The sequence below is a fragment of the Hirsutella rhossiliensis genome, assembly GCF_020360975.1.
Source record: "Hirsutella rhossiliensis strain HR02 chromosome Unknown scaffold00001, whole genome shotgun sequence".
NCBI classification, from domain to species: domain Eukaryota; kingdom Fungi; phylum Ascomycota; class Sordariomycetes; order Hypocreales; family Ophiocordycipitaceae; genus Hirsutella; species Hirsutella rhossiliensis.
Genome location: NW_025408667.1, coordinates 2,388,677 through 2,402,780, shown reverse-complemented (window position 1 = coordinate 2,402,780; position 14,104 = coordinate 2,388,677). Strand labels below are relative to the sequence as shown.

General features: G+C 51.7%; 3 protein-coding genes across 3 annotated transcripts; 1 reads left to right on the top strand and 2 right to left on the bottom strand.

Moving 5' to 3' along the window:
* Positions 1–5,512: 5,512 nt before the first annotated feature.
* On the top strand, positions 5,513–6,763 carry HRG_00334 (zinc finger protein; the record flags this gene model as incomplete). The annotated part of the gene is made up of 1 exon (XM_044858805.1): positions 5,513–6,763. One exon carries the CDS (start codon positions 5,513–5,515, stop codon positions 6,761–6,763), a length of 1,251 nt encoding a protein of 416 aa, XP_044725205.1.
* Positions 6,764–8,191: 1,428 nt separating this feature from the next.
* HRG_00333 (P-loop containing nucleoside triphosphate hydrolase) lies at positions 8,192–9,929 on the bottom strand (the record flags this gene model as incomplete). The annotated part of the gene is made up of 4 exons (XM_044858804.1): positions 8,192–8,773; positions 8,831–9,585; positions 9,656–9,825; positions 9,904–9,929. The coding sequence occupies 4 exons, from the start codon at positions 9,927–9,929 to the stop codon at positions 8,192–8,194; spliced, it is 1,533 nt and encodes a 510-aa protein (XP_044725204.1).
* A 1,079-nt stretch (positions 9,930–11,008) lies between these two features.
* Positions 11,009–12,188, bottom strand: HRG_00332 (very large low complexity protein; the record flags this gene model as incomplete). The annotated part of the gene is made up of 4 exons (XM_044858803.1): positions 11,009–11,035; positions 11,151–11,482; positions 11,573–11,728; positions 12,077–12,188. The coding sequence occupies 4 exons, from the start codon at positions 12,186–12,188 to the stop codon at positions 11,009–11,011; spliced, it is 627 nt and encodes a 208-aa protein (XP_044725203.1).
* Between the last annotated feature and the right edge of the window lie 1,916 nt (positions 12,189–14,104).

Genomic DNA, 14,104 nt, shown 5'->3' with positions numbered 1-14,104 from the left:
CATGTTAATAACAATGCCGAAACTCGAGGCTCTACTACCTTGCTATTGGTAGGTACTGCTCCATATTTTGTCATTCGAAATAGGACGAAGCGGAGCATCCTATAACCCCAACCACCAGCTGGGGTCGGTGCCTGCGCGCCGCCTATATATACGAACGACTCTCCTCTAATTACAGTTCTCCTCAGGGTGGCAAACCACGCAATCAACGCAACCGAGTGACGGGATTGCGTGGATTGCCAGCTTACATCATCAAATCCTCGATTGCGTTGAGCAATCTGAATCTCAATTGCGTGGATTGCGTGGATTGCTGGCGTTGACGGTTGTCAATATGCTATTCGGAGATAACGACAAAGTCCTCTGGCCCGTCCTCCTTTCTCAGAATTATCCTCTGCGGCCTCCACGAAGGCGTTGTCGTCTACCGATGGATCAACGACTCCTGGTAGTTGTGTATTAATCCCGCGTTCAGCCAAGACCGGATGGACTGTGCGGCGCTGATGGTCTTCACCTCAAGTCTCCTGCGCAGCCGGGTAACCATCAGTCCAGCAAATGAAAACGCCCTTTCGCACTCGGCAGACATGGGCGGGACGGATAGCATATCGAAAGCCATCCGCGCCAGCCGCGGATATGTCGCCTCTTTGAGTTTCCAGTACTGAAATGGATCATTGATCTCCCGTCGTCTGCCCCGATATCGACGGTCCAACGATCCAACTCGTCGGCGATAGGGCGCGTCGGCAGCCGGTAATCACCATTCGTGATATGGCTCGATTGCACCTGTGCCTCATTCGAAACTTTTGAAATCGTCCAGATCGTCGGGTGGCTGGAAATTCTCCACAGCAGTGGCTGGACCCTCCTCCTCGACGTTCAGCGACTTATAGTCACTTTCCCAGATGGCTCGGACGATCCGCCGGGCTTCCGTGACCCATTCGGGTCGATGAGCCCAAGCTTCTTCGAACCACTGTAACCGCAAGGCAGGATGCAGAGCGATGGCCGAGTAGTATATCGGACACTCGATGAGTTTCGCGTAGTACTTATCCAATTTTTCCAACCCAATTCGACGTTGATTGCGAAGTGGCCAGAATCCGGCAGGTCTCTGGCCATCGTTTTGGCTTCTTCAAGCTTCTCCAGAAGATATTCGAACGCCTGGATGATATCCCATGCGGTTCCATAGGCTATGAGCTTCCCGTCTTTGCGGACACGGACTTGCGCGTCTCCTTCAAGTGCCTTGAGAGCATTGGCAAAATGTCTCAGGACATCTCGGAAATTGCTGATCACCATCCAATCGTTCTCCGTCAGTAAATCCTCATCTCGTATACACGCAGGCCTGGCTCTACTTCTCGACCTGCCTCTGCTGTGCTCGAACTGTTCGATCGCGACAAGGTCGTCGAGAAATTCGCGAAGGAGAAGAGCCCGATCCATCATTTTGTAATGAGACAGCCAGCGCGTCATGTTATCGGTCACAACGTCGACCGGCCTTTTCGTACCATCCTTCTTCTCCTGCAGGCTCCGTAGTAGATAGGTCAGCCTGTCGGATCGATGAATCCAATGGACGAGATTGTGGAGTTTGCCGATCGGACCTTTTTTTCGCCAAAGGTTGTGCTGAGCCAGGTCGAGAATATTGGTACGATCTTCTGAATCGAAGACCTCGTCGTCTTTCCAAAGAGCAGTGCTTTCGCTACAAGGTTGATAATATGTCCAAAGCAGCGGACCCTTCTTTGCCTCCCATCGAAACTGAATTGGTCACCCAGGGCCCTCATCGCGGTGTCGTTGTTCTCCGCGTTATCCAACGTGAAGTAGCCAATCTTATCCTGTATCTCGAACGAGGTGATGACTTCTGCCACCTGAGAAGCGATGTTCTCTCCAGTATGGGACTGCCGCAACTCAGGCATTCCGAGAAGTATTTTTTGTGGGCGCTTTTCCTTGGACAGGTAGAACGCAGCAATCCCGTACACAGCGTGCCGATTGGGCGATCTCCAGCCGTCAAACGCAAGATGGATACGGCCGGGGCACTCTTTCAATTCCTTCACCACAACGCCCTTGTATTGGTGATACTCTTCGAAAAGCCTGGACCGAATGGTCGTGTGAGTCATGTGACTGGGTCAGGCCAATTGAAGGATTGAGATAGTCGAGCAGAGAACGGAATCGAGGGGCTTCGATGGCGCGAAAGGCAACATTTGACTCGGTGATCCAAGCAAGTAGGAGTGATTGGAACACATTCTTATCAAAGTGATTCTTGAGCGTGTTGATCAAGGCCTGCTCTTTGCCGTCGTTTGCGTCGAGCTCGAAGAACTGTGCGATAGAGCGCTTCTTTGTTGTCGTACCTTTCGGCAGACGTTTCCCAACGGCCCAGAAATGCGGTGCGCATCGTGCAGATGGCGCTCGATATTTGTCGTTCCCTTCGCTGCAAAGCTTGGGGGTCCTTGGGGCGATTTCTTGACCGAACAGGTCCCGCATACCCACAGCCTATTGTCCCCGTTGTCTTGATGCTCAATGTCAAACCCAAAGCGCCAAATCCACGACTTGAGCTTGCCGGCGCGTTGGGATTTGGTGTAGCCGCGAAAGTGCTGCCATGGAAATGTTTCCCATTCTCGACTGCCTTGGGGGCCTGCAGAAGGCAAAGAATCGAGATAGTCGCCCATCTAAGAGAAGAGTGGGATAATATGAGAGGCGTTACAAACATCCCGATTGCGGCACGATGATTGGGTCACTTTCCCTTACTCATGAACGCGTGGACGCCAGGTTCAGACACGAGCGCGTCGCGTTCATAACAGCAAGGACTCTTGTCAGAATGGATGATTGGTCCAATTGTCAATCTGCCCTGAGCTGCTGACGCTTCGGCTTGGGTGAGATTTCTTCATATAATCCACTGGTCATCTACCCTACACACTTTCCACCGTCAACGGCAATTCCGTCAATCCCGTCAATCAACGCGAGATCGGATTGAATTGCCGGCTTAATCAGCCGACCATCGATTGCGTTGATTGAGTTGCCAGTTGCTCAACTGGATTGAGCAACCGGTTGCCAGGATTGAGTGGTTTGCCAGCCTGGTTCTCCTATAACCTTTCACGCCTAGTCTTGCGACGCGTAAGGTTTACTATGAGGGCCGGTGCGCCAGCTAGTAGCGAGCATGATATATAGCGGGCGAGAGCGCGCACCCCCTTTAGAAATTCAAGGTAAGGGGCAGGCAGTGAAGCTGTCCCTGTTCCCGTGTTGTGTGCTAACTAACGGTGCAAGAGAAGCCTTGCTTAGGTCGACGCCTCAACGGTAAGTGCTGCGAAACGTGAATTCGCAAGGGCCCTCTAGGCCACGGAGACCACGGAACAGCTAAGAGGGAGTGCTAACCTGCAAGGTGGTGGACGCGCCATAGAGCACCTTATGTGGGGACCAGGTGCGACGACAGGCAGTATCCCGAGGCAAGAAAACGACGCTATAAATAGGCGGGGCGGGCTGGCGTTAGTACGTATCTTAAAAATGGGGTAAGTGTGTAAATAGCAATATGCTATTGTATAAATAGTAATACTTATTAATAATAATAATATTATTATTATTATTTATCTAGCTAGGTATTAAAAATACCTATAGCTTGGTATTTATAGGAGAAACCTTAGCTTAACGCCTTTAGACGAAACTCTATAATCTACTTCTCGTCGGCTTTAGGCCTAGGCATTATTAGGCCCGGTATACTTCTTTAAGAGGGCGGGCAAGCTTTCTAATAGTACTGTTAGACGACGACGACTGTCAACCGGTAGATCATTGGACCGGTGGGTCGTGGTCTAAGCCTAGTCACCCTTCTTCTTAGCAAGCAGCCAGCCATTACCTAGCCGGCTGAAGACGCTTCCTTTAGAGGAAGAATCGAGCTTCTTACACACACGCGCGCACATGCAAGATTGGTCCAACGGGCCACGCAACAAGTACTGTCACGGGGCTAAGGCCCTTTGGTTGGTTGTTTGACTTGGACCCAACGTTCTTACGTGTGGTTAATTAACAAAGCTGTCGCTTAGTCAATTCCGTTGCCTTGTGTCACACTCGTACAGTCGGCCTCTGTGGCAGGGGGGGTCCAGTAAGTTAGCGCGACCACTGCTTTTGCCCATTCCGGCCAAAATCCTTACAAGTACTCTCCAGCCCGGGAAAAAGAAGAGGTTAGGCCATAGCTTAAAGCATATAGTGCAGGCTGAACTTGCAGACGTAGTGTTACGGGATGGAAGCCAGACCTACGAGGAACCAGGAGGGTCTGGCCCGATCACGTATACTAGCTAGAGACACTAGACTCGTCAGCATGTAAGGCAGACTTAACGTCCATAGAGCCAAAAGAGACAAGCCTTTACCTCCCACTACTCGGACAGCATATCGTGCGACTGTGTAGAGTCACGGGAGGATCTCGTCAGACATAGCGAGAATCACTACGTATTTTGACGGCCAAGATCGTACCCATATGGACACAACCCCTGATAAGGTCTGACGGTCCTAAGCTTCTTTCCCGTGTACTTAAAGACTCCGAGGTGCGTAGATCATCTGATCAAGGGCGTCTCATCCTTTCATAATCAATTTGAACGTTCATTTTCCCCTCAATCGAGAGTTGCCAATCATGCAGCGCCCCGGCTTGACAAGAATCATGGAGTGAAAAAGTATCAGGACTAAGCATCTACGAGCGCAAGACTCTCAGAGCCACTTGCGACGTCGATGATTGGATTATCCCAAGGTCTATGAAGACGTTAACTACTTTATTTACCCTTAGCCGTATGCTGCGCGTGCTTTAGGTATATGCCCTCATCCCCGTCAAAGTACGTATCAATAATATGAAAAAAGACTACTTGATTAAAATACCCGGATTGCCGCCGGCAAAGGGGTAGGCAAAGCTGGTGCAGCCGGTGCAGGGGCGGGCTCTTTGCCTGCAGCGGGTTCTGCCTGTGGCGCACCTTCGCACTACAAACGTCATCACTTCACACGTTAGGAAGGCATAAGGTCGGCAGGAGATCTATTTCCGGCTGATTTTCAGGGGAATTCCGGCCAATTGCCACATGAGTTGAAATCATCTGGCCAAATACATGCTAGTAGACCTGTTAAAGGAGTTGAGCCCATTAAAGAATTAGCGCAGGAAGCTGCTGTTTGCCCACCTTCTGGTGCGCCCATTGCGCAAAGCTTACAGCTTGGCTTAAATGCTTTATTTACAGTTTTGCAAAAGAACAAAGGCCATGGCTGGGTTTTTTTTCTGCCTCCGCCCTAATTTTCGGCTGCCTAATCTCAGTGTTGAGCTTAATTGGGTGATCCCGTGGCGGAAGGTGTGTGACTCACAGCCTTTCTCGTAGTCTATATTCTTCCTTCCTCACCGACGAAACTTCCCTCTTTCCCAAACCGACCGTTCCCCGCTGCACGCAGAACTTCGTTCTTTCATTATCAAAGCTTCTCTTCTTCTCCAACCGGCAGTTCATTGTCTGTAAGCAAACTTCATTCTTACACCAAGCGTCGTCTCTTCTCCAAGCAGCTGCTGACCATCTGTACACAGAAATTCTCCATCATGGCTTCATCGTCCGATCCGCGACGCCGCGACAACTCTTCCGAATCATTCGAAGACAATCTTGCAAACAATCTCCAGCTTTTGAGCTTCCTCGAAGCCATCGCGGACGACGAAACCTCGTCCGCTGCCCCTCAACCTGCAGGCGGCCATCTTGGACCTGCCGATGGCGAGCTGAAGCGAATGCTCTCGCTTCACAGCGTCATCTGTACGGCATCTTCAGATGCCAAACACTACACCGCTGCTCAACAGCGCGATAGCGAGTCATTCAAGAAGATTGGTGCCGGTGCCTGTGGGATCATCTTCTGCCAAGAGGGAAAGTCTCTCGTCGTCAAATTTGCGAAAGCTGGATATCAGCCTGATCTGTTCAACGACTTCAAGAGCCACTCGACAATCCAGGCCGGGTTCGAAGCGTACGGTACCGGGGATGTCAAGATTCCGGCTTGTCTCTCCTTTGTTCCGAGCGACGATCCAATTTTCTTCGACTGCCGCCCTACCCTCCTCGAGGCAGCTCAATCCCAGTGCGATCTCCCGACTTGCGCTGTTGTCACTGAGCGAATTTGGCCGCTTCCAGAGGCTACGCGAACTCTGCTCATCGAACGATACTGCGCGAACCGGAACAAGGAGAACGCCTTGGCCGACCAAGCCAACAAAGACTGCTTGGTACGGCCTTATCTTGGTTCATCGCGCGGCAGAAGCAGCGCGATGTTCTTCTCCCTGAGGAACTTCAAAATGCACCTGAATCAAATGATGGAGATCCAGCTGGACGTTGTGGAGATGGCTCGTAGGATGGCTGTCGCCATGGCAATCATGCACTGGGCCGCAAAGACAGATGCCAGGGACGTGGAATTTGTCCTTGGGAGTTCAACGCTGAAGAAGCCGTCTGGCGCCGAAAATCGCGACCTCGCGAATCAGAACGGGCCGCACCGATACATCGGGCCACCATCGCGCCTGGATGAGGATTTCTACCATCGGACCACCGAGCTTTGGATTCTGGACTTCAACCAAGTCAGACCCATTACCATGGATGCAGCAGGTGTCGCTCAGGCCGTGCAGGCTGCGACAATCAATGACCCCTATCTGCCCAAGCCTCTTCAATCGTCCGCAGCTGAGATCAAGGTTTGGAATGCCTTTGTCAAAAGCTACTTGACCACTTCCCGCCGCATCCTGGAGGACCATGGTGAGGGTGGGATGGCTCTGCCAGGCATGTTTTTGCAGGGGCTCATTGACGTGCAGAGGGAGAAGCAAGCATGAGTGTCGGCAGGTAGTGGCAGGTAGTGAATAGTTTTACTCATAGAGTCTAAGAGAGACCTAGATCGAGGTTTGGAATCCCTTTGTTAAAAGCTACTTGACCACTTCCCACCGCATCCTGGAGGACCATAGTGAGGGTGGAATGGCTCTGCCAGGCATGTGTTTGCAGGGGTTCATTGATGTGCAGAGGGAAAAGCAAGCACGTGATTCTGGCACACCACCTGTCAAGTGAGTGTCGGCAGGCACGGAGCACTTCACATCTTTAGCTCGCAAGCCGCGGTGTGTGCGGCGAGGTCGCGATAGCTTCAAATTCGGCATGGTTGTGTAATGGGCGGGGCGGGCCGGCGCTGGTACGTATCTTAAAAATGGGGCGAGTGTGCAAATAGCAATATGCTAGTGTGCCAATAGCAATACTCTAAATAATATATGTGAATGCGGCAATTGGCCGGAATTCCCCTGAAAGTTAGCCGGAAATAGGTCTGCTGTCGACCTTATGCCTTCTTAATGTGTGAATTGACGACGTTTGTAGGCCCCGACTAACCAGCCGACGTGTCTGCCTAACCGGCCGAAATAAATAGGGTAAGTGTGGCTGGTCGAGGCGCAGGCTTTGTACCGCAAATTTAGGTGTATGTACATGTTCCCCGCGCCTACTGCGCTGTCTGCCATAAGAGTAAAATTTGCATCCCTTAACCTGCACGGCTAATATTCGGCATGCAAAAAGAGTGGGAAGTGTGGCTGGTTGAAGCGCTAATTGCGGTATCGGATTAGCGCCTTAACCAGCCACACTTCCCACTTTTCTTTTGCATGCCGAATAGCCAGAGCTGCATGCCGGTTAGTCAGGGCCCAAATTGAAGCTATTCACATCACGACTTCCGCACTAAGAAGCCGCCGCAGGCACGGCAGCCGCAGGCAGGCTCAATTCGTTTAAATAGCGCATCTTTGGCCCTCGAGCTCGAATGTGTGTAAATGACGTAAGCAGCCTACGCCTGCCTCGGTGCCCGTAGGTGCGAATAGCTTCACTTTACTCGAAGGCGGGTAGGTACGCGCAGAGGGGGGCGCGCGGTAGTCGCGAGGATCATGTACACTCAAATTTGCGGTACAAAGTCTGCGGCGTCACCAGCCATACTTCCCCCGCTTTTATCGGCCGGTTAGGCAACATGTCGGCTGGTTAGTCCCTCCCGTTTGTAGTTGTCAGCAGGATAAGGGGGTGCCCCTATTTTGCTGGTGGTCAAGTGGTATTTGCTATGTTTGACAGTAGTGTTAAGATGCCCCATAGGCAGAGCCCACCGCAGCACGGGCTGCACCAGCTTTGCTTACCCCCATCGCCGGCGGCAATCCGGGTATCTTAATCAAGTAGTCTTTTGTCATATTGTTGCTACATACATTTCCTACGACAAGTCTTCTCGAAGCCGAGTCTAAGAGAGATCTATCTCATTCCTGGCTTTCCGGCTCTGGACGGCTGCTTTCTGCCCTTTCAGTCTCGCAATTCTCCATCGTGCTTGCCTCTTTCGCCGTAAAGAAGGGGTGACTTGCTTCCAGCTGACGACCCTGGCAAATGTAGCCCATAGGGGTGTGCAGAATATCTTGCCCTTTGCGCCGGATGGTCAACCATTCGAGCAGAAAGGCGTAGATATCCCCAGCTGAGGTGCCTGCGGAAGCTTTCCCAGATGCAGCTCCAGCAGATGTGGCGCCGCCGACTTTGACCACGGAGCGTAGGTGCTCCAGGAGCATCGAATATTCCTCCAAATCGAAATACAATCTAGCGCCAAGCAAGCCCAGCTCAATTGAAAGCCACAAAGGCAAAGTGCTGTTGCTGAGAGGGGAGGGCAGGACGTAACCGGCCAGCTTGTTTGATTGGACCATGCCCTTGGTCGTCGATGCGGCGTAAGGGATCAAGTGTACCGGCGCATTCTCCAAGGCCCTTATGACTGGTATCAAAAGCTCCGCCTCCTCTGGAACGATCACCAAGGCGGTCTCATGAGCAGAACCCCAGAGAATCCACTCGACAGGTCTCTGTGCGGCCGTTTAGCTAACGCTCCGAAAAGTGAAAGTCAAGTCATTATATCTTACCAGAAAATTGTCATCCGGACTCTCCGACCCCATCTCAACGGTGCGTGTGAACTCGGCGGATACAAACAGTCGTGACCCTGGAGCGCGGATGTGGTACTTTTGCCCCAGGCCTGTGTTTGCAAGAAAGGTGGACGCCATCTCGAAACCTGAATCTCCGTCGAGTCTGCCAGTCCTGACAAATGAAGAGATAGCCGGATGCAGACCGAGGAAGCGGAGGCTCTTGAAGTGGCGAGGCTTTTGGATTTGGCGTATTTCCTCTACCTGGAATTCCACTTCACGTTCTTGTTCTACTTCCTCCATAAGCGAGCGCTGAATAGGAGACGAAGTGCTTCCATAGCCAGTTCTGTATCTCTCAAGCTTCTTTGCAATGCCGCTCAGGCTGGAGTGAAAGTTGTCCGGGGCACTGTTTCGCTGGGCCCGCGCAGCGCCCCCGTAAAGTTCATCGAGCATGATCTGTTCGGGGGATTTGATGACGTCAAGAAGAGCTGACCTATGTGCCTCTTCCGAGAGAAATTTGGGGTGTTGCCGAGTAGCACTCGTTCGGCGACAAAAGTCAATTCCTTGGGCGTTGAACAGGCTTCGGAGTTGCTCGTTGTTTCGACAGGTCTGTTCAAGCAACCAATGGATGACATCGAACGAGCTGATTTGCATCCCATTCCTTTTGCGACGTATATCCAAGATGCTGCGATAGACTTCTGGCGGAGCGCAGAAAGTGACTGATTGTGTTGTAGCCAGTTGTCGGAGTCGCATGGCGGCTAATTGTGCTTATTAGCTTTCACGGAACAAGATTGGCTTTTTGAAACCAGAAGCCCAATGAACAAATACCTTGAACCGTATGATCTTTCGTCTGCCCCAGAGCCAAAGTGAGGACCCCACGGGCTGGCGGTGGGAGCTTCAGGTCGGTGCCCCGAGTATGCGCTTCATCCAAGTAGACGAGGCATTCCTGCAAACTCTCGGCGAACGGCGTGGCTAGAAGAGGGAGCGTTTTCCCGTTTCTGTACAGAACCCAGGCTTGGTTGTCGTGCGAGCCAAAATAAACTCCTGCCTTCGCCTCCGTGTCGATGGCCAGCCACCTCTCGACAAGACTTCGGTTGTCCATCTCTAGAATGTAAGCCCCGGCATCGATCAGCAACCGGATCCCTTTTTCTTTTAGACATTCAAGTAGCTGCTCTTCAGTGAGCCGCGCCCCATGTCTCGCTGCGATCATGCACTCCCGATTTCTGACTTGGAGGAGACATGTCAGCACCTCGGCACTGGTGTGCCTCAAGCTCGGAAGATCATCTTGTCTGATTGTCAGAGGTAGCAGCCTCCGATTGTCATTGGTGCCGCTGAAACCTGTTGTCTTTGCACAGAGCTTCTTATCATCTGGAGAGAAGAGAGGTAAATCCCATCCCGAAGACTGCAATTTGACGGCAAACTGCTTCGCGTAGCGTGGAAACACGAAGGTATTCAGGTAATGATCAAGGACCCCTCGACTTAGGCGAAGATGCTTCCAGAGCTCCTCGATTTGTCCGGAATCATCGACGTTGATGAGATTCCAATGACAAAGAGCCTCTGGAAGTGAGTCGCATCCGGCAGTCCATCCATCATACTCCGAAGCCGGATCATCGGACTTGAGCACTCTCCCTAGGTCTTCTCGGAACTGGGTTATTGTGAGACCTGTATAGTAGAATGACAAGCAAGTGAAGATGATGGCAACATCGGGATGGCCAAATTCAGCCTGCTCGGATGGCACGCCTTTCGCCTCAAACGGGACCGCAAGGGGATCCCTCGTCGGATGCAGGCCGTATTGGACATTCCATCTCTTCTTAAGGCAGAGAAAAAGAATCCTCTTCAGCAACAGGCCTCGAACGATCAAAGCGTTCTTGAAGAGTGATGGCTTGGTGGCGAATTCTCTTGATAAGCTTGTGAAATCCTCGGGGTCTGGATTCTCTTCGGTCAGGATTCGCCTTAAGCACGCCTTGCAAGCGTCTGTAGACGAGCTCGGCAGCCGAAGGATTGAGGTATATCCCTCGCAAATTGTGTCAGTCAGCCTGCGTTGCAGTGTTTCCTCGATCTCGCTTTGAACAATGTAGATCATAGGAAAGCCGGCCCGCCGGTGGACAACCTCGATTCCCCGAGGAAACCGTTCACGAAGATAGGCCAGATTGTCGTGCACGAGTGTCAAAAGCCTTTGGGCTACCTTCCAACGATCAGGGTGCCCATCTACGGGCACAAGTTGTCCGCTTGGATAGATGAGTTGTGTCTTGACTGCCAAAGTGAAGTCCGATTCATCAAGCACATCACGGCAAGTCTTAGTCAACCAAGATTGAATACTCACCATCTCTCGAGCTTCCTCTAGCTTCGAGTCAGCAAGCTTCTGGAATCCGCTCAGCTTGTATGATAGTATGTGCTCCGGGATGGCGAGAATGACTCCGGAGCGGCCAAGGGTGTCGCGATGAAGCTCGACGTAGAGTTTCTGCATACCCAATCCCGAAGGAGTGCGTCGAGAAAATGGAATGTGCTTCATCTCACGTCCTAGCAAGCCTCCGATCTTGGACTGCAAAGTTTGGGCAGTCTGGCGCAGCAGGGCTTTTGGCACGATGAGTCGGCAAAGCTGTTTTGAATCTGCAAGGACGGCCACGACCATGGGCACAATACAGGAGGTTTTCCCTGTTAATTCGTTAGTTACTTGATAAACACATGGAGAGACGCGAATGTCGCATTTCTCCCCTCAGGATGACAGTGTAATGTGCATGTTACCTCTGCCCATGTTGAGTTGCAGTACGGAATTCGAAGACGAAGGCGGGGAAATGATTGCCTTCGCGACTTCGATCTGCTCACGACGAATGAGAATGTTGCTTTCAATCTCCAGAAGCAGCCAGTCAGGGAACTGGATCGGGTCCCAGTTGTTATGCCCTTTGTCAGAACAATACTCGAGGAGTTTCTGACGGTCCCCTCTCAGACACGCGGACCTCATTCTTAGGAGCCATTGAAGCGTGGTGATTGAGATACCGTAAGATACCAGAAGTTCTTTCATCCCCGGGCCAAGAATGGCCTTGTCGCTTGAACGCAATTGTTGAAGGAGCGACATTGGAGAGACTCGGGGCCAGAGGCCTCCCCGCCGTAGCCATCGAAATCGGTCGTCTTTCAAGGACAGAGCGTCGGCGATAAAAGCGAAACAATCCAAGACCATTCCACGAGCTTTTTCTATGTTCTCATTGATGCTTCTCAGTTCCGGAATCGTGGCTCGACCTTGTTGCTGACCTCCAAGCTCGCGCAACGCGTTGTGGCTTTGGATCAAGTCCTTGCCGTACTGCTGCCACAGTGGCTTCGGGGAGTTTGTGAATCTTGTCAAGATCTGGCCCAGTTCCTTCATTTCTCTCGTTTCAGTGCTTACTTTGGAAGTTTCTTCTTTCTCTGACGCGGGGCTGGTGGCCTGGAACACGGGACACAAGTCGCCAACAGAAGGAGCGCTAGGTCCCTGTTTGAGCAGAAGCTCTTGCGACAAAGACGGGACGACTGCTCCATGCGTTTTTGAACCAGTTGTCTTTAAAGGAGAACACCAAGGTTTAGGTCTCGAGGTTTCCTTGTTCCCGATTTGGCGATCCAGAACGGCCTGCGCCTTATCGAGATATTCCGAGAGCTTTAGATTATTATAGACGCGGGTCCATTCCAGCTGCAATATCTCCATAGCCCGAGAAATCTCAATGTCGCCTGCATCAAATTCGATCGTCGACGGCGTAGCACTAGGCCATTGGTTCAGAAGATGTTTCGCCAGCCTCCTGCCGACGGTTCTGCGCTTGGCCTCCTGCCGACCTTCAGATTGCGATTGTCGATACTTCAGCGCCACGAGCTCCGGCTCATGAACAGGCAAGGCAGCCAAGATAAGCTCCTCCAGGCGGTCCAGGGTCAGAGATTCCCGGTACTTGAACTCTGTGAAGAGAGGACAATCCGGTGGCTGCAGAATTTGTAGTTCTTTAAGTCTTGAGAATGCACACAATGCGTTGATTACTTCCATGTCGGCCTTTAGGGAGAATGACAGCAACCCTAGACGGAACACGGCATCATAAATGCTGTCCTCGTCTGCATTTCTGCAAATATTCACCAAACTTCCCCACTGCTCGCCAATTTTATCGTTCATCAAAGCATCTAGGGAGCCACAAGGGCGATCTGGCGCCGCGTGAAATCCCCCAATGATTTTCCCAGGAAGACCTAAAAGAATCTTTGCGAGGTTCGCCTTGGGAATCGTGAACGATCGGCAGTAAAGGATCTTGGCTGTCTGGTAGACATTTGTTCCGGAGCGTGAACCGGCGTTCCGATCTCTAGGCTCGTATGTCATGACTTTCTCACTCCGCTCGGCTGAACTGTCGGTGACACTGCGTTCATAGAGACCTCGACGTACCACGGCTCGATGTTGGAGGGAATTGGCGGCGTCTTCCGTTTCCTCGCGGACGCAACGTTTTTGAGCATGAAAGGCTTCCAGCTGTCTGGATTTGAAAAGAATGTCCTCAATAAGCCTGCCATAGCGATCGTGCTGAATCTCCATGGACAGTTCTCGGTTCCACTGAACAGTCTGAAGAATGCGCTTGCCTTTTGGGTAATAATCCCTCCGCGGACAAAGCTGCTCGATTTCCTTCAAAATGGAAAGGCTGTCTTCATCCAGGGGCATCCAGGGCTGACAATAGCCAGAGCTCAGAATTCGATACGCTTCTTCAGCCCCAGTAGAGGCTGTAAGTGGATCTGGCAAATGGAAAGACGTGGATGCGTGAAGCAAAGCCATCGAGTATAGGAGACTCATTTCCGGTGGACATGCGAGGCGTCCGAGAACGTTGTCGATTTCGAATTTGCTGTAAGAAGTCGTATTCTTTACTCGGACGGCAACATGCATTCCACGGCGTTGATAGGAAAGCTCTCCCAGGCCAGCAATGATACTTCTCTTGTTCCCATCAGCCGTGTCTCGAAGAACGATCTTGCTCTCAAGCCCGTAGAGAGTCCCGGCATCCTGATCCGGGTCAATTTCGGCTTGCAGCTGCCGACAATGAAGCATATGATTGTTATTGACAAAGAACGAGAGCTCCAGTGACTTCAGTTCCACGGATAGCTTTCCATTGGGGGGCTGGTAAACAGTCATATTTTGCGGTTTTTCGAAGCCTTGCAGAATTCCATTGATCTTTTGACAGACATCCGAGTGTGGGTCAACAAGGAGAGTCTTACGGCGTGTCGCATTGCTAGAGTGGATGTTAAGAATCCAGTTTCCAGGCCTGGAAATCCAAATGTTGGGTTTTCTTCGGA